Genomic DNA, 19,644 nt, shown 5'->3' with positions numbered 1-19,644 from the left:
CATCCGAATTGAAACTTGGATCCTACAATTGATGTTGAGCTAGAAGTACTCAAACTTATTGATTTATCTCCTGTATTTCTACCATCTGACTTACAGATCAGATTCCTGAGTTCAGTTCATAGTGGATGGTTATAGACATCCAGTCCCTGAATTAATGTTCTTTGCTGCTTAAATTATAGCTATGTTATCACAATTCTTTAAGACAGAGCAATGTAATCTGTGAGCCATAAATGATATATAACATAGTGTAGGATATTTAAAGTGATTTGAGCCTCTAATAAATCATTTTTATCTTACTGATTTCTGAACTCTTACTATAACTAGTCATGCAAGTGTTTTATATGCAGGTCTGTATAAAAAAATCCAGATGGTCATTCCTTTTGGTCAGCTACCATTACATAGGAGGATATTGTTCAGCCATGCAAATTCTTTGTCTGAGAAGTGGCTGAATATGTCTTTAAGAGCTGTTAACTCTTAAACTGAGTAAGTTAGACACATAATTCCCAAAGCAGTTTTTAAATTATTTGGTTAGTGTATGTGCATCCTAAGGATACTTTTCAAGGATGTTTTGTTGCATTTCACAATTCATATTGTTAACACATATATGATATATAGGGTCAGATATTTTGCTGATTTCATAGTAACATCTTCATGGGAAGGCTTTAATGTTAATTTTTTAAAAATATGTTATCATTTAAGAAAAAAAGTGCATAAAATAAAATGACTCAACCAAAACATCATTGTAATATAATGTAATGTAACAGAACTGTGATATTCAAGATTTTCAAGTAGCATAAACTTGGTGTTTTTCTCTGTCTTTGTCTAACCATTCCATGTATAGGTACAAATACAGATCTCAGAGAGTCCCCAGATGTTAGGAGGAAATACCAGCCTAGTTTTGGACCTGTAATCTTGTCAGAACCATACTGTCCCTTTTTTCCTAGCTGATGATAACCAGAGAACCTTGCAGAATCCTACTTTTTCCCCTGTAAGAGCTTTTGCCCAAGATAGCCTATCAGGGCATGGAAATAATTGGATTGTCTCTCTTTGGCCCTCTAATGATGGGGATATAAATGGTGCCCAGATGGTGGTTTAACTGTCTCATTTAATTTCCATGTTAGTAGCAGTACTCAGTGAAATCCCTGAGCCTTGGTGATGATGAGCTTCCATCACTGTTCTCCTTAAGCAGCTTGGCTGGGGACTTAAAGCTGATTGCTCAAAAGGCATTCCAAAAATGCATTGAGAAATTATTCAAATGGAATTTGACGTTTCATTTTCAGAAGTAAAAGTAACCCCCTTGCATAATACAGGCAATTGAAAAAAGCAACAGCAGAGCAATAAAGCATAAGAAAGAAGAGCCTGCTCATCAATGAGTTAAAATGGTAAAATTAAAAATGAAAGCAGAAAGGTTGTAACTGATGTTGGTGCAAATTAGTGTTAAAATCTGATTAAAGTTCAGATTGAAAACCAGGCATATGGCTCCTAAGTAAGTTGTTCCAAAATGAATTACTCTTGCCTATGGCTGTTCTCACACCTCAAAACAAAGTAATACTTCTTGATGATCTCAATAAGTTACTAAACTGCCCTTAAAAACTAATTTTGCATGAAACCCCAGAGCAAAGTCTTGGCAATATTAAGATGCAGAATTTTCATGGCAAGGCATATAGTTATGAGTGCCCTGGGCTGTATGTGCTCATTTGGTATGCATCATAAAATCAGAAAGCACCCTTTTGTCAGGCACAGCGCTGGAGCCATGCATGGAGCACTGCAGAAGTAGTAAAGTTCTTCCGCTTAGTTCTGCATCTTTTATTGTTGCGTTGGTTTTTCTTTTCCTATTTGTGTCTCTGAAAGTTTGTGATTTTTTTCTTAATAAGTGTTTCATTTGTTACTCTTTTATTAAAAGCTCAGTCTTGCTCAAGTGAAACTTCTTAGAAGTTACTGCTTTTTATTGGAAATAAGACTTCAACCATGTAAATTTTTGGAGATGTTTTGTCTCACTTCCATTAACAAGGATATGAATGACATTTATATTCAATCTGATTTTGAGCACTGACTTTCGTCCAAGCCCAGCAGAGCTGACACCCCTTAATGTTTCCATTCTGTGAGCATCCAAACTGGAATACTTGCCATCCTGCCTTTGGATTGCTGTTTTTCATAACATCTGGGTGCCAGTCAAAGATCAGGGCCTCATTGCTCTGATTGTATGATCATGGATCACAGAGGGACACTGCCATGGCAGCTCAGGTTTCTGTGCTTCCCCAGAGCAGTAGCTCTAAGGAGGGAGTTGTACCACCCAGCTGTGGGACACTGCACCTCACTGAGCTGCTCTTGCAGTGTTGGGAGCACTTCCTGCTCTCACCAGTTTCACTCAGCAGTATACTGGATGGAGGCCTCGGGGCCCAGTCTCCCAGGGATCTGGGATCTGGAATTTGGATTAATTAAATTGCACAGCGAAGAAGCAAAGATACAGCACACAATGAAATGTACTTATTTAATTTATATGAAAGCTGTAACAGAGTTTTTTAAACTTAGTCTTTCATAGTATTCTAGTATCTAGTGCTGTTCTGTAGTTAAAAATAACAAAATCCTGATGAGATGAGACCTCCTTCCAGTTCTGTTTTCATCTTTGCAGAGAAGTGTGAAGAAGTGTTGTTTATAATATGTAGATGACAAGGTTTGGGTTTCACAGATAAGCAAAGTGTGAACTCTTAAAGGTTAACTCTGTACGCACATATTAGAAATTGGCCCAAGTCATAAAGTTTACATCTGTTACAGGATCTAAATACAAATTTCACTAAAGCTCAGAAATACTCAAATGTGATGATCATATGCATAGTTAACAGATCTATGCCTCTAAGCAGTAATTTGGCTGTGAGTCTGGAAAATTCCAATGGTTTGGAGGATTAATGTCTTTTACCCTGGCAAGCATTTGAAAACATTATTTAGTTCAACATGCAAATGCACATCTCAGATTATATATTAATCATGATCATGTATAGTTTATCCTCTTTATCCCTTTCACTGTTAAGAATGATATTAAATAAGATACATACCAATTCCTGCTTGACCTACAATCCAGGAAAGTCGAATAAAGAGCATCACACCCCAAATATTAAGCATGCATCTTACCTAGGTTTTAAAGAAAAAATACTGCATTAGTTCAGTTTTGAAAGTAATGTTAAAAACCAGAAGGGTGATAAAGTGCATTTCTTGCTTTTAGAAAGCACCCCAAACATCCCTGAAGTCTGCCTCCCTCTCTTAGTTCTTCAAAGACTTAAGTGTAACAGAACTGATTTTATTTTCTTTTAATTGTTTTTTTTAGAAATGCAGGTAAGTTTCTCACCAGCACACCCTTCACCCATCCAAACTTGACAAATCCCGTTTTGTTTTCCTCTTCCTTGCTGAGTGCTGTCTCATCCCCAGCGGTGCTTTCTCCATTCGCCACTCTCTCCACGGAGCCGGTGCTCACAGCAATGTTCTGGAGGATCACACACAAAACAAAGACATCCTTTTGTGCCAGGCAGAGGACACCTGGCTGCATAAGGGAGGCATAATGGAAAAGAATTCCAAAGATCAGGTTTTACTGTCACTGGAGTAGAGAGCAATAGTCTGCTCACACCAGGCATCAGCAGGTGGGCTTGCTAACAAGGGGAGGAGATGAAAGAATTGCTTAAGCAGCATAAATACATTATTACCTGATCTGATAGCAACTTGGTTTTATTGTAAGCTATTCCACATATACATTGTGTTGACATGTTACAGAGCATCTGACATAATGAGGGTCTTGTGGTTGGCCTCTGCATGCTCTTGCAACAATTCATGAATAACGCTAAGTGTAGAAACAGGGATAATTGCACACAGTGAAAAGAGACCTAACTGAGTGCTGCATGGTAAAGTTCTGTGATGAAATCTAGTGTTTCCTATTGAACAAAGTACAAACAGAACTGCAGCAGCAGGTGGGTAACATATTCCTGAAAACAGTTAGAGAAATGCCAGTGAAATGTAGTAAATGAATAATCCTTTCTGTGGCTTTGCCACCACTGGTGTTACCATAGTAGATAGGATTAGGAATTGCCATATTTATGGTGTAAATAGCCCAGAATTTTAGATTGTTCACATCCAGTTACTGACATAAATGTGTATTTTATCTCTTCAGCTCTTTTGCCCCAGAATCTTTGAGACAATTTAGCACCATGATATGTTTCTTGTGGTTCAAGTAGGAATTAGTCATGGTACTGAGATTTATACTCACTGTCATTGTCTTTTAATTTAATTTAATTTAATTTTTTTTTTTTTTAAATTCAGAGCTCTCACTGTTCCTGTGAGGAGCTGGCATTAGGTTAGCAATTGCTGGATTTTCTGGGTCCTCCTCAAAGGCCTTCAGGAAGGACCCTGCACCTTGCCATGGTCTGGCAGAGAGTCAGGAGCAGATACCACTCCTGGAGAGGAATCAAGATATTTTTAGGCTTTAGAGGGTGATGAAGATATCTCCAGATTAACTAAGCAGGTCAAGGAGGAAAGACATCTGTGATCCTGTGAAACACGAGATTTTAAATCTTGGTTAACTTTAAGGTTGTTTCTATATTTTGTCCATAATTTTAAAAACACCAAACACACAAACCCAAAACAGACATAAAGACCAACTGTGTATGCCTCTTACACTAATGTTTGGACTTGCCCCTCAAGGATGGGGGCTCTAGACAAAGTGATGTAGGGTTTTAGAATGCCTTTGACACAGTAAATCCAGGACTGTGCTCACAAATGAAAAATAAGTGACTGGATAATACATTTCAACATGGGCTAAACTTGGTGCCTGTTGGCCCTAAGAAAAGTGGGAATACAAGATCTATTGAAAGCCTGTGACTTTGAGCTCCTTTGAGATACTTAGATAATTTTGACAGTTCTTACCCTGAAATAATAATGCCTGTGTTTGCTCAAAATACAGTAAATGATTAAAGTGAGTGAAGGAAGATCAGCAGAATAATATGATGGGCTTTTGCTACAGTGGTTAGAATTTCAAAGACAAAAAAATTAAAAGGGTTTGGTCTTTGTACTTGAAACAAGTTGTTTCCTCTGTACTTTGAATTAATTTGTGCTCTCTATGCCATTATCATAAATTATGGCCTTAAACCTTCCATAAATGCATTTTAAATTGGTGTGCTTTAGTGAATGATTGGTTATTTACCAAGCAGCTGTACCTGTGCTACTCATGCATTAAGGATGTGGAATAAAAGTGACAGAACATTTTGAAAAGCTCCTAAAATAAAAAGTTAACTGCTTAAAAAAAACCCCAAAAAACCTAACCCAAACATTTTCCTTTCCTTGTTTCAGAATGGTTTAGTCTTCATCTCTCCTGGGGCTAAAGATGATGAGCTCATCAAATCTCCATAACAAGTGTGGAGAATAGCCAAGAGGAAGAAAGGTTAGATTATTTCTTATGTAGGGTAAATATTAAACCCAAGTAATTATCACCAGCCATCAGCTGTGAAATAGCACTTAGACTATTTTTTAGGGATTTAATTGGCTTAATGTGTGCAAAAACTGACACATCTTGCTAAAAGATGACACACATTTGACTCCAGCAGTGTGAAAACTAGATATTTGAATTTCCTTTCAGCCTGTCTTACATTCTGAAATTTGAAAAATTACATATTAAAAAAATGTATTAAATATTAATATTTATCTTCTGATGTTAAGCCCAGCATCAAAGCACAATGGGAATGCTTATGTGATGTTTAGCAATCTGAAGTCAAACATATGCCACTTCTCATCAGAATCTGGCAATGAGCTCTGACAGAACAGTTGTCTTCAACAACTTGAGTTTCAAATTGGGGGCGAGGGGGGTGGGATTGCCTTGGGGTATGGTGTGGTAAGGCCAGATTTTAGTGGTTAAGTAAAAAAGGAATAAAGCATCTGCTTCAGAAGTGCACCTTGGGCTATTACTGTAACTCCTGTCCACGCTCAGTGTGGCATCTCATCCCCTCCTTGCTGGGGGCTGGAGCCCCATCCCACGCACGTACAGCCTGTGCCTCCTGACAGGAGCTCTGCCTTTTCACACTCAGCTCCTTCCCTGCTAAGCTCCTATTTGGTGACCTTGTCTTTGTTTATTCTTCAGCATAAGCTCTGCAGAGCGAAGTGGTTTGTCCAAGGTCACCAAGTGAGGCCATGGGACAGCCAGGACTGGGCTCCAGCCATGCTAATGGGGCGTTGTTTGTTCCAGAGCTGTGCTTGTGCTCCCAGACCAGGGCCACAACCCACGTAAGGGCACAGCAGGATGCCAGAGTAACAAAAATCCCATTACCTCTGACATTCACCTTCCTATTTTGAAAGGCATAAGATTATATTTCTGTAAAACGGATACCGGATACTGGAAAAAGTCTGGAAATTACCAAGTTGGATTATGCCCTTTTCTCTTTTCCAACAGTCCCAACATGTGAAACAATTTTCTCTTCATTATTCTATGATGTAATCTGCCTTCTTTTTAATCTTCTTTAAGTGATAGCCTTAAACAAAACCTAAACAAATTTATTTAATTTTGTTTATAATACACAAACCATTGAGAGATACAACAGTAAAAAACCCAGAATTTTCTGGTTATGATCAAAACTGAAATCCTTTAATATGCTAATGTTCAATACATGTTCATTCAGCATTATGTTCAAAGCTAAGACACAGTTTTACTCTTCTCTGGCCACTACTGAAGTAAATTATTTCTATAAGAGGAAATTTCTTCTGGGCATGGAAATGTGTTTAGTCCTTTGAGTAACAGTTCGTACATCTGCAAATGAATAGGGATACTAAATTAATATTTTTCCCTTTTCCTATCTGCTTTGTTTTCATCTTTGGAAATGCTTCTCCTCTCCTTGTAAGCCATTTTACACAGGTTTGTGGAGAGCTTAATTTGAGTAAGTCAGGCCAAAACTAGGAAGCTGCCCTAATAAGATCCTAAGGAATCAGGTCCTAATTTACTAACGGCTGTATTTTTTGTTTAATTTCATTACTTTGTATTAACCCTCCTTAGGAAAGAGGAATCTCCAGGAAACAGAAGTCTGAACAAGATCGGGACCACCATTCAAAAATCAGAAGCTTGTCCACATTATTCAGACCTCAGAAATATGAAAAACTGAGTGGAATGGGGATGAGAGCTTATTTTCTCTCAAGTTTTCTCATTTCACAACTACCTAACTAAAAAAAAAGAACCGGAGTTTTTGCTGCATATTGACACTTTTAGTCTCAGTTTAACTATAGCAATGATCTTTCTCTTTCCAGCCCTGCCCTGATAAGTGCATAATTAACCCCAAATTTGCTCACTGTATCAGCACCTGAAAAGTGTTTGTCTGTTATCCCTCAACACCCTTGTTCTGGATTCTTTCTTGCTGTTCGAATGGTTTGTTACAGCAACAATTGAGTCGTGCTCTGGATATCTGATTAACTGAAATTCTGTTTGTTGCACATAGTATTTTTTATAATACTTATATTTATTAATGAGCACAACGGAGGAATCTGTCAAAATTAGTTATGCATTGATGTAAAATTCAAGTCTAGAATAAGTGTGAATTGTGTAGCTTGGTTAAATTATGAATTGGCATTCACCATCTGCCATCCTAACTCTTATGTGAAACAGAAGAGGTTTGGTAGATCCATACTTTTAGACAAGATTAAGCTGTGTTTTTCTGCTTATCAAGTACTTTACAATTACCTTTTAATAAAAATCTTTGCTTGGAGCAGGGTACAGAGCAGAAAACAGACTGCAGCTACCAAAGGAAATATGGTAAGTAGTTACTTGTACTTTTTCTCTTGGGCAAGGTTCATGAATTTAAGGACTTTCTCGTATTAATAAACAGAATTAACAGTCTGGAAATGGAATAGAGAAAATTTTATCTTTCCTTTTCACTTACCTTTGCCAGTTGTTCATGAATTTCTAATAAGCTTGGTCTGTTGAGCTTATTCCCACTGACGCTGCCAGTGTTTCTATAATAATCAATTTTGGGAACTGGGTCCATTGTGTTATGGCCAAAAGTTTGTAGATAATACATTTTACTGTGAGTATCATAGGGATGTAAACTAGCTTCTGTTTTCTCCCCATTTTGACGGAAATTGTCATATAATTCTCTTTTTCCTGGTCTGTAACTGATTCTTAGTCTGTTATGTGTTTCATCAGTAAAAGATGTTTCTTCATAGTGTGGTGGGTCAGAGCCCACATCCTCTTGGGTTGTTTCGCTGTTGTCATGGTCTTCATTAATTATGTTAACTTGAAAGCGATTTGCATTTGGATCCAAGAATACATTTGGTGCATTGTTCATTGACATCTTCAGGGATGCTACAGACTTGGGTCACTGATCCGTGTACTCTTCTGTGGCTGCAGCCACTCAGTTGCAGCTACAGCAAAGGGTTTAGTGCTGTTGCATATCAGATCTTTGCTTCTTAAATAATGAAGGGCTGAGAATTTTCTGTTGAATCTCTAAGCAGTCTTCCTGATGTAGGCTGCCAGTTTTCTGCTATAAAAATATAAATAGACTATTTCTATTATCTTGCATGGTTAGATATGTTTTCCACCACAAGCTCTCCCCTCTCCCCTGCCTCACCAAGTATCCATGAGACTATCATCCTATGACTCGTTGAGTAAAAGCATAGTTGAAGCAAAGACAGAGCTTTTGAAGATGTTTCTGTCTCTGATGGGTGCACTTGACCCTCTAACCAAACCAGCAGTATTTTGGTACAAGCTCCAAAGGAGGTAAAGGCCTGAGCTGTAACTGGGCCAAGAACTCCTCTAGTTTCAATCTGTTTTATAAAAACCCACAAAAGAGCAGGGTGGCATCATGAGCATCAATGTACACAAGCTTGGAACGTGATCATGCCATTAAAACATGGATTGCATGGGGCTCTCTCCTCTGTAACCTGGGGCTCCCCCAGTCCCTTCCAGGAGAGTTGCTCCCTGTATGGTGCAGATGTTAAATCTGTTTGAGGTACAGGATTTGCATTTGTCCTTGTTGAATGTCATGAGGTTCCTGCTGGCCCATTCCTCTGGCCTGTCTAGGTCCCTCTGAGTGGCAGTTCATAGACAGGTGAACACACAGCTGCTTCTCACCTCCTCTTTCCCACACAGACCCCCTCAAAGAAAATGAACGAGCAAACATAAACTCCAAGAGAAGAGGGGGTACTCATATTTAAAGCCTTTAGTGGGTTAAGTACCTTTGCAGCAATTTAAAGTATGACCTAGACGGCCCTGAAATGAGCTATTGAAATGCTGGCAATCATATGTCTTGAAACATATTTCTAAGGAGATTAGGGAGTATGGTTGTATAGACCTGTATAATTCAGTAGGAGCCCAGGTTTGTTCAAAGGCACTAAACCAGAGCATGCTTAGACATTGAAACTCTGCAAGCATTTGTAAAAGCAGAAAGTTTTAGAAACAAAATATATCTTATAAGCAAATGTATGAACTGAAAATCTGGATAAATAAGCCCATTACAGACATTTTTTTTAAGTTCCATATTTTCACAAGAGGTTGGACTAGATGAACTCCTATGATTTTTTCAATTTAAATTTCTCAATGATTTTGTGAAATGCATTTGGCCCTTTGGCACTGAAAGATAAAATACTGCATCAATATTTATAGCTCAGCAATGTAAATTTTCTCTAAAATCACATATCAAGTTATAATTTGAAGAGCTGATAATCAGATGTCCTCCATCTTCAGTATGAGATACAGCTAAAGCATATTTTCTTATTTCTTCCATCAGCTATAGGTAATATTCTGCTGTCACCTCTCTGCTGAGGCACCACTTTGTCACCTTCATATTTATGTTAGTTTTCCTCCTTAATGTGTGTAAGCCTCACAGCAACATATTACATTTATTTAGTTTATTTTACTTCTACTGGCTCTGTATTATTATTATTATTATTATTATTACACATTTATGATCATAGTATTCTGCTTCCTTCAGCCTCTTAAAGTTGCAAGGAAGTGTTTCATCTTCAGGCATGAAGGAGCAAAACCAAATCTTCTCTCATTGAGGTCAGTGAAACTATGTTTGTTTCCATCTCCATGACTGAATGAAATCCTGAGTCTTTGATGACAATGAAACTCTTGCTACCAAGTAAAATGATTCTGTCATTTGACTGTCTTATTTCCATATTAGTGTTTTGCTAGGAAAAGTAAAGTCTCTTACCTTTCTGCTGTTCTTGAAAACAATACTTTGGTTTTCACAATGTATTTCCAGAGATCTCTGAACTGTTATTTGCCATTAACTTTGTGTTTAGTTTTCTAGCATTATGCATAAATAATCAAGTTTACCTTATTCAGGGTAATTTAACTTACCATTCAATCCTGTGTTTTTAGGGAAGGACAATCTGCCTCTTTTATTCATGCATACAGTGTGACCCTCTCTTTGAGGCATTACAGACTCTGCCTTATTGGCCAGATTTTTCTCCTGTTTAATATACTGAATAGGCCATCCAATCACTCTCTTTCAAAACATTTCTAGATGGTGATTTAGAAAGGCATTCTAGCTTGTTAACTATTAACCAGCAAATGTACCTATCCATTACAATTACTGGGTTTATGGCATTGCAAAATTTCTAAGGGGGCCTGAAAATACTTTTGTTATCTCCATTTCCCTCCCAGCTATGCCTGATTCTGAACAGATCATATTCTCTCTATCTTTCAGTTCTGCATATATAGTCATGCAGATAACAAGAGTTCAGGACAGGATCTGCTCAGTGCATTTTATGCAGAAGATTCAGTGAAGTCAGTGGGATCAGTCTTTGTGGGGTCCTCTTGTCCTACATGCAGTTTTAAAACATTTACTCCTGACCCTATTTAAAGTTTTACTCTGTATATTTAAGGAAAACCTTTGAAAAATTATGTGCTCTGTATTATTTCTGGGAAGGCTGACTTCCTAGTCTTTTTGGGATGAAGAAAAGAGCAGGCAGGAAATGATGAAGCTTTGTAATTATAAGGGGATTAGATAATTGTTTCCAGCAATAGATTGGGTAAAGAACAAAAATAATAAGACAATATTGGAGTTCTTTGGATATGTTTGCAGTGCTTGCTGTGTAGTTCAGAGATAACTGAACTATATTTAACCCAGATAACTTAAGTACCTTCAGCACTCCAACCTGACAGCACAGAGCTCAGCTGTGCTGATTAGATGTACATTAAAAGAATGGCAGTGTCAGGTCTCTGCAGTGGATGATGCTATCCAGCAATAACAAATCACATGAATCATTGTACTGATATCTACCTTGGATTTTATGGCTAAATCAGCTAGGATATATGCAATATACTGAATCTCTGAGGGTCTGGAATTTTTTCTTACATATAATCTGAAGCAGTTGAAAAGCCCTTACATTCACAAAATTGTTTATGTTTTATAATTTGAATGGACCAGTGTAGATTAATATTGGCTGTTCCTCTCTTGTATTTTTCAGACAGGAGATTCATGTCCTTCTCTGTACAATCGAGTATTTCATGTTCCAAATGACACTTCAGGTCTGCTGTTCACTGTCTCCCTCTGCCTAGTATATGGGGCAAAAGGAATAACATGTATTTTTCAGAATACATGAAAAAGAAAACAACTGCTGCAACTGATCTCCTTGTCTCAGCTCCTCATTGCAAACAGATCTGTTTAGCAAAAGTGACAGTGCCTAAAATTCTAATGCCAGCCTTCTTAAAAACGGAATTGAATTTCTGTCAAGTACTGTCACACTTGCTAAACAGCTGTGTGTATGAGGGTGACCTTGAATATCCAGATTTGAGTCTCTGCTTTCAGAGGATCTCCCATGACCAGTTCATCAGTGACAGTCCAGATCCCATACTGTGCACAACTGCAGGAGCACAAACAGAAGAACCAGCTGTGGAGAGTGGAGTGTACAGAGCTCTGGACCCCGACCTGCCTGGGGGCTGGGTAAAAATGGGTAAGCAGCATGACTGTGTCTGCTTTGACCTTGCCAGGCTGGTGTAATTACTCCTGGGAGCTGTTAACCAGACAGTTTAAGCTCCACTTTAAACGGAATCATCTTCTGTAACCAAGTGGAATAAAATCATGGACACACACCTCTTGCAGGCACCTCCTCTAAGTCACAACCTTTTGTTGTCCTCCACTTTTGTATCCTCAGTGTACAAGTATAGACACTGAGTTTCAGAAAATTGTGTTGGATGAGGAGGGGAGGGGGCTACCACTTGAACATTCACCATTCATGAGCCTGTCTTTTGTGTTCTTCATCTTTTTCTTCAGCCTATCATGAGACACAGTAGACATGAGATGCTCCTCTGAAGAGCCAGATATCATCTGATCCTTAAAACACTGGGCATGGTAACTTTCTAGTGAATTATTGTGTATTTGTTTGCTGTTAGTCATTTCTCATCTACCATTCCACTGTTCATCAAATAAAAGCAACATGAAGTACCTTTTGAGTTTGCAACAAATATTTATTTAACAAAATGGATGTCACCAACATATCTCCAAAATGCAGGTATGTATAACAAATGTAACAACAGTTGGTTTCCAAAATGAAATCAACATCAAATTTAAGGCAGGATATTCTGTGAGTTTTCATGCAAGAGCATATTCAAATGTTCCTTTGTCCAACCCCTCAACTTCATCTTCCCACGTGGAAGAAGGCATACTGCTGTAGGGGTCTAGCAAGATTTTGAAGCATCTGATAATTAGAAGTCCCAAGAAAACACACAAAATCCCCACAAAGGCAAAGCCAGTTTTTTGTTCTAAAGTCAGAGGGAAAGCAGACATTTCGTTGACACTCATGCTGGCTGAAGTGTTGCTGCAATAATTACTGCTCATCATTGGGCATCACATCCTGGTGACTCTGTGGGATTTTCACCTGTGTTGCTTCTTTGCCTGCATAGAAACATCAAATCAGTGTGGTTAGCTCTAAGTGGGGTGAATATATCTGAGCTGTAGCATATGAACATTTGAAAATGAAAACCAGCTTGGATTTTAGAAGTGTCCTGTTGTTTTTTCACATTTAAATGTATGTGCTAAAATTGCAACTATTAGCCTCTACACACCATTTACTTACTGGCCTCTGTTTTGAGACAGCAGACTCACAGTTTTCCGGCTTTCTGTCTGCTCAAAACCAAAGTTTCGGTTGTTGCAAACAGCATTTTGTCAGATGCTCCTAAGTCTACAGACTGTGATTTGGCAATACTCTCTAAGGTCTCCACATGGAGAAACCTGGTATGTTCCTGAAATGGCTTTACATCTCTGTGCTTAAACTAGACAGACTTGTATTGACCTCAAAGGCAATTTCAGACAAATAATGTGGATTTTGCTCATTTCATTTAGCTCAGAGTCTACATAAATAGATTCAACTTGTAAAATAAAAGACTATGTGTGCAATTTTAGTGAAGTCTTGGGCTGCACTTTCAGAAAAAAAAATGCTGTGTGTATTTTAAGCTTGTAAGAAAGTGAGCAGATTGGTAAAATTACCCCTTCACCTTTCTCTGTACATGTCCACTCTTGTGTATGAGCAAAGATTGGTGGAAGAAGAGATAACAGAATTAAATTCCCTTCCCCTGTATCATTCTCTCATTTGTTTCTTCTCCTTGGTGTTCCCCGTAGACACCCTGCCATTTTTACAGGCACAATAAACAGATGTGCCCGTGCTCCTGGCGTTGCTCGGGGGACTGACCCTGACGTGTGTCCTATGGAGACAGGATGCTCAAGCAACTCCACCCCGCTGCTGCCACCAGGAGAGCTCTGCATGTTTCCAGACAAGAGAAACTTTTTAAATTTGTCTTTTTAAGGAGATCTTATGTATAGATTTTGGTTGTGTGGGGATCATTTGGCTTTAATTTAGGTTTTCCATCAGATATTGGAATCACATCTTTCTTTTGTATCTACAGACAGTGGGAGAATTGGAAGGACTAGGACATCAAAAGTGCCAAAGGACAAAGACATTTTTATTCTAAAGTTAGAACTTGAGGTTTTCTGGCTCTTGCTAACACCTATTTAACGAACGTGCCTGAGGGGAAACTCTTTTTGTTAACGATTCAACCTCTTTTTCCCCAGGGAATTGCCACTATCCATTTATTTCTTGGCAGAGTAATTAGGCCACTCAGAGCTCTGTGCTGCCATGGCTACACTGCTTCAGGTACCTGCACTGCTAGGCCAGGTTAAAGGGAGGTCCAGTATCTTTACTGTGTACTGCAGTCATGGCTGAGAGAGCCATACTCTGAGTCAGCCTACAAGTAAAAACAACAGAAAAAGTAGAAATAACTTTTGATATTCCCGAGCAGATAGAAATGAACAGAATTTCTGTTTTGTTTGGTGTCTCCTTTCTCACTTCAAAATTTGTGGGATTTTTGACTATTATCCTAAAGAACAAAAATTTTAGAACAAAGATCAAAAGGGCAAAAAACAAGTATTTCTTTTTTGCAATAAACCTCAGTATAGTAGATATTAAATAATGTTTCCTTTCAGTGTTTACACATTTGCCAGAGCACAGCAACCAATGTTCTGTTTATTCTGTAGAACTGTATATGAGATCCTTCCTTGTTTTGCATTGTATTCTGCTCTTTGAGTCATTTTGTTTTAATTCCTGTTAGGATGGAAGAAAGATCCAGATATAGCCTATGGGAATTAGAAATAATGTCAACAACAAGCAATATTTATTTTCTGAAAATACATCATAGGTAAAGCCCACCTGCTGTATGGATTTTCATTGGGCATACTTCCAATTTTTCTATTAAGTTTGACCTTCTGCAGGAAAAAAAAAATCAAAGAAAGTTCAATATCACAAATTTATGTTAGAAATCAGTTGATTTGAGCAAAAGCCAGTCAAGGAAAAAAAAATACTTTCCCAAAGTCCTAGGGCACTGGGCTATAAAAATTAGGAACAAGGCTTATACAGGAAAATGATAAATAGTCACTACCTGGAAAAGCCAGACCCAAAAAACCCAGTTGTTCTCTTGAAAGACATTGAGAAAAATGTTAGGGATAGGCTGGCCATGGAGAACCCTGAATTTGAGTTGAGTCCAGACAAATACGTTTGTATTTGACATAACATTTCTTCACCACACTGAGTAATTTTCCAAGAATATGACTTCCAGTCTTACTAATTTTGCAGCTTACACACTGGAATTAGATGGGATTTGTTTGTAGATTATGTGCTTGTCAGGAGACATTATGGGACAGATCTCTGTGCAAAGCTTGATTTATGCTGAAACATGGAGAAATTGATATCTTAGTCTTATTTAACAAAAGTTTGCTGGAAAAAGCCGCATGAGAGAACTGTATTTTGCTTGGGGAGGATTGCTTCTGGGAAACTCTAATGTGCAGCTTTGTGTTCTTCTCTTCCTTGTCCTGAATTTCAGAATTTGTAATTGAAGCCTTAAAGTTCACAGGAATTTTTGTTCTAATTATGTATCCCCAAAACCGTGGTACCAAGACTGACCTTGAGTACCTTTTATTGCTTTCACATGTTAGTGCTGCACGCAGGTCAGATGTCCTCTCCCAGGCAGTCAGACACCCTGCCATTTGCTGCAGTGTATCTGTCCAAGTCCTGAACCAGAAGACTCTGAATACTAACTAACCTGGCCTGGATCCCAAAATGCTCAAAGATAGCCTTCAGGACAGCTTCATGGGGACAAGCATTGTATCAGTTAGGATCTGCAGAGCCATTTTGTGGGGGCTGACCCCAGACTGATCTCAATCTTTTTTTACAGGTCAGGACTCCTCTCCTCCTTTGATTTGCTACCCATATAAACACTGGCAAAAAGAAAGGCTCCTTAACATCCTGCTGTGAAATAAAAGGCCATTGGAAGTCCTTCTGAGGCCAGAAGAAACAATCAGAGTCCTAAAGAAAATAGGAATGAGGAGTACAGCTTAGCACTGAGCTAAGAAAAACAGAGGTATGAGCTGGGAGTGCTGGCTGCACCTATGGGGGGGTGAAGGGAAACACCATGGGTGCTAGGTATTGTGAGGCAGCTGGAAGGAAGATGTTGAAATTCTTGTTCTAGCAGAATCACCAGCCCAACTCTGTCAGTGTTTGGTGTTGACTGAAGATACCAGCCCCAGCTATTTGGTGGTTTGGAGTGACAGGGTGTCACTTTTTTCAGACCTAGCCTTTAGTCTCATGTTTACAGAGAGACTTGAGAAGATCAAGAAAGTAACCAGGATAATCATCCTTGGGTTTTGGGTTCCAGTCCTTCTCTCACAGAACCCCCTTCAGGATTTTTTTCTAATGGCTCAGTACTGGAAATGACTATCTGTACAAGATCTCAAGCTGGGACCATTCATCCTCTTGGCGTGATTAAGCCTTAGACTCACTTCCTAAATGATAGTTTGTAACAAAATGGACCAAATCAGTGGCCATCTGTTCTCTTCTTGGATGTCTGCAGCCCAGATGCTTGTTCATGGATGTGGTCATTCTGCAAGCACTTCGAATAGCTTCAGTCCCGAGCTTGTGCTTAAGTAACAGCAAACCTAACTTGAAAAGGGACATACAAACAGGCTTTCTCTGGGAGCTTTGGAAGCGCCTCATTTGCACTTAACTATCTGTTCAGGGAAAGTAAACAGTATTCCAGAAATGCTGTTACAGAAATTGGTCATAGAAGGTGGTAAGATGAAAAGATTAACAATGGAGAAGTCCTATAAAATAGACTAGAAATAGAAATCAGCATGAACATGGAATTCTCTTCAGAGTCTGAGCTACCTGAGTTAACACCACCTGGCCAGAAATGCTGCAAAAGGAGCGCTGTGACTGCACAGCTGACCTGTCATACTCGTGCTCACTGCATGCCTGTATTCTCTAAATTGCTGGGGAGAACATTGTCTCCTCAGGGTACGGGTTCTAAGACAACATACAGGGAGGTGAAGGTAGGAATGCCAGGGCATGGATGCTCAGCAAATGAAGGCATGGCTCACGGCTCTGCAAAGAGAGCCACACACAGTGTTTTTGCAGCATGGTAACTCAGGGTGCAAGCAACACTTTTCCACATAAACAGCACTCCCCTGTGAAGAAGCAGCAGCCGAGCAGTGACACGTCCAGCCTTCCGACACGCAATGAATTGCAAAAATAAGATTCTATCCGTAGCAAATACATAAGCCTGGAGTCTTCACTGGACAAGAGCTTCTGTGTTGTGAATTCAAATACGTGGTCTAAATTTGGATAATACAGAGATACAGGAAAATAAAACGTTCACTAGCATCATCCTTAACTTGTGAATGTGGAAAAGTGTTGCCTGCTTCCCAGGGGATGGAGGCTGAGACCGAGCACCCGCAAAGCAATTGTTGCTGTAGGATGGCACGCACAGCCTTCGCTTTCACCGGCCCCGCTACTCCGGGGAAGGCAGATTTAGGCGCTTACCCTGCCCTGTTCCCCCCGCCGCCCGGGGTGCCTCCCTCCATCCCTCCCTGCCCCCGCCGGGAGTGCGGCCGGGCCGGGCCGGGCCGGGCGGCGCCGCAAGGTCAGCCCCGCGCCCCGCCCGCCGGCCCCGCCGCGCCGTCCGCGCTACGAACCCGTGTCCTCCGCGCCCGCGCTGCCCATGGTGGCCGAGCGCGGAGCTCTCCGCGCCTCCGGGCCCGCCTCGCCAGCTGTCGAAAGCCCAGGTTGGAGTCCCGACGGCTCGGGGCGCGGGGTGGTCCCGGGCGGCGGGGGCAGCTCGCCCGGGCTCCCCTCGCCGCCCGGCGATGCGACCCCGCCGGGAGATGCTCAAACCGCCCTAATTAAAAAATTAAACACGGCCGCTGCTGCTACCGCCTCCTCCTCCACCTCTTCGCCCGCCCCTTTCCATCGCTATTCAGCCGCGCTCCTCTCCAGCCCCGCTTTGCGCGGATTAAACCCAGGAGCGTGGAAACTTCCTGCAAAACACTACGTGCGGTGCATCGGTAAGGGCCGGGCCGGGGCCGCTGCGGGGCGGGAGCAGCCCTCCCTCCTGCGCTCCGCTCCCGCCGCCCAGGCCGGGTACCGGGGCCTCGAAGGCCGGGTGGTCTCTGCAGTGACGGAGGACGGGGCTGCGGTACCCGCAGGAGGGGCTGCATCCCTCCCGGGGCCCCGGGACCGGCCGGGCAGCGCAGCCTCACCGCCGGCGCCGAGCAGGACCTGTGGAGCCGCGCTGGGTGCGCGGGGCCGCTGCTCGCCGTGAAACAGCGGGCAGGGTTTCACACGCTGAGCTCAGTGGGGCGTGCTGAGCTGAAAGCCTCTTAGGCTGTGCCCGCAGTGTGGCCTCGGGTCCTCCCAGCAGCTCTAAAAGTAATAACGATTAAAGCATAGACCAAGCTTTATATCCTTTCATTAGCTGCGTTTAGCTGATGGTGGTTGTATATTAGAGAGGTTTCTATTTCCTACAACAGCAGGTGTTTAAGTTGGATTAGAAAAGAAGATTCATTTTCCCAAAGCTGGATCTGTATATATTGCATTAATAAATAGCAAATCTGTTTCAAATGATAGTGATTCCATATCTGTAAATCATCCGGGTGAACACACCCCTGCAGGGATGCACGTGGGTCAGTGGAACAGGACTGTATCACACTGTCAAGCATCATGAGACTACTGTAGACCTACTAACAGAATTTGTTCTGTAGAAAATAATTTTAAAACTCCTCATGTTTCTTACTACATGCAATAACACTATGATAGGCTAAACCTTCTTCCTGAAATTATCTGGGGAAAGAATTGTTTTGCCTTGCCTGCCATTTTAATGCCTGATTCCTCTGCTGTGACTGCAGTGGACTTCTAAGCACTGGGTAGAGTCAAAATACAGCTTTCTCCTGGTGGTAGAACTAATGGTTAAACTGATGGTTAACTATGTATTTGCTAATGGTTATTAGTTTGATCTTCTGATGTTGCAGCATTAGTCATGTGATAAACAATGTCTGTAAGTCAAGCTAATTTTTGAAGTGCCTCTCATACTTAAAGATCCATGAAGACTTTATAAATAGATAGTTTTAAATAGTATAAGATTGTGCTTTCAGAATATGTATACAGAGCCCCTACTGCTCCTAAGGAGCTCTAGTGTTCTTTTTTAGCCCTGTCCCTGATTTACTTGGGGGCCCCATGAAGGTCTCTCACTAGATGGAAAGCTGTAGTTTGAAATTTTGAGAGCAGCAAATACAAGGTCTCAGAATTTCACAGTACCTCCTCAACCTAGCATAATTGTTAAGGGAGGGTGACAGAAATCCAGGGTTTCCTAATAATTGTTGAGCACTGCTGTACTTGGAGAACTTTATTGGAAGTAGGATGTTGGAGTAGCCAGGACCACTACAACTGCTGTGGCTGGGAGTGAGGGACAGCATTGACAACAGAAACACATTCTAAGGGGGTGCATCTTGCCTCTTCTGCCAGAATTTGGACATGGATGCTGGACCTTTGACTACCATTTTCCTGGAAAAGGTTTACTTGTGGGATATTGCTCCTTATAGATACATTATCTTTTTGTCTTGTTATTCTAGTAGGATTGAACTTTTAGATTTTTTTTTTTCAACACTGAAATAATTGTCCCTCTTGTACTATGGTGTGGCAGAAGTTGCTGAAACTGTGTGTTTATTTCTAGGAATCTGACACTCATGTTATATTCTGAAGACTTGATTTCTGATTTTATGTATTGAAGATCCACTTTGCTGGAGATGAAACGGGAAAAGAAACTGGCAGCCAGCAATAGGGAATGAGTCTCCTTCTTCA

The 19,644-nt window shown here is 40.5% G+C and overlaps 2 protein-coding genes across 3 annotated transcripts in view; both read right to left on the bottom strand.

The window, feature by feature from the left end:
* SLC12A1 (solute carrier family 12 member 1) overlaps positions 1 to 8,309 on the bottom strand; it is a gene marked incomplete at both ends in the record, with an annotated part of 43,197 nt that extends 34,888 nt beyond the window's left edge. For both annotated transcript variants that reach the window (XM_082291020.1, XM_082291021.1), the window contains 3 exons: positions 3,054 to 3,129; positions 3,344 to 3,478; positions 7,899 to 8,309. In XM_082291020.1, the coding sequence (XP_082147146.1) occupies positions 3,054 to 3,129; positions 3,344 to 3,478; positions 7,899 to 8,309 (622 nt within the window). The remainder of the gene's footprint in view (positions 1 to 3,053; positions 3,130 to 3,343; positions 3,479 to 7,898) is intronic.
* Positions 8,310 to 12,557: 4,248 nt separating this feature from the next.
* Positions 12,558 to 12,806, bottom strand: CTXN2 (cortexin 2; the record flags this gene model as incomplete). The annotated part of the gene is made up of 1 exon (XM_082290572.1): positions 12,558 to 12,806. One exon carries the CDS (start codon positions 12,804 to 12,806, stop codon positions 12,558 to 12,560), a length of 249 nt encoding a protein of 82 aa, XP_082146698.1.
* Positions 12,807 to 19,644: the final 6,838 nt, after the last annotated feature.

This window comes from Coloeus monedula (assembly GCF_965178545.1).
Source record: "Coloeus monedula genome assembly, chromosome: 14".
Taxonomy (NCBI): Eukaryota; Metazoa; Chordata; class Aves; order Passeriformes; family Corvidae; genus Coloeus; species Coloeus monedula.
This window is presented reverse-complemented; position numbering and strand designations above follow the sequence as displayed.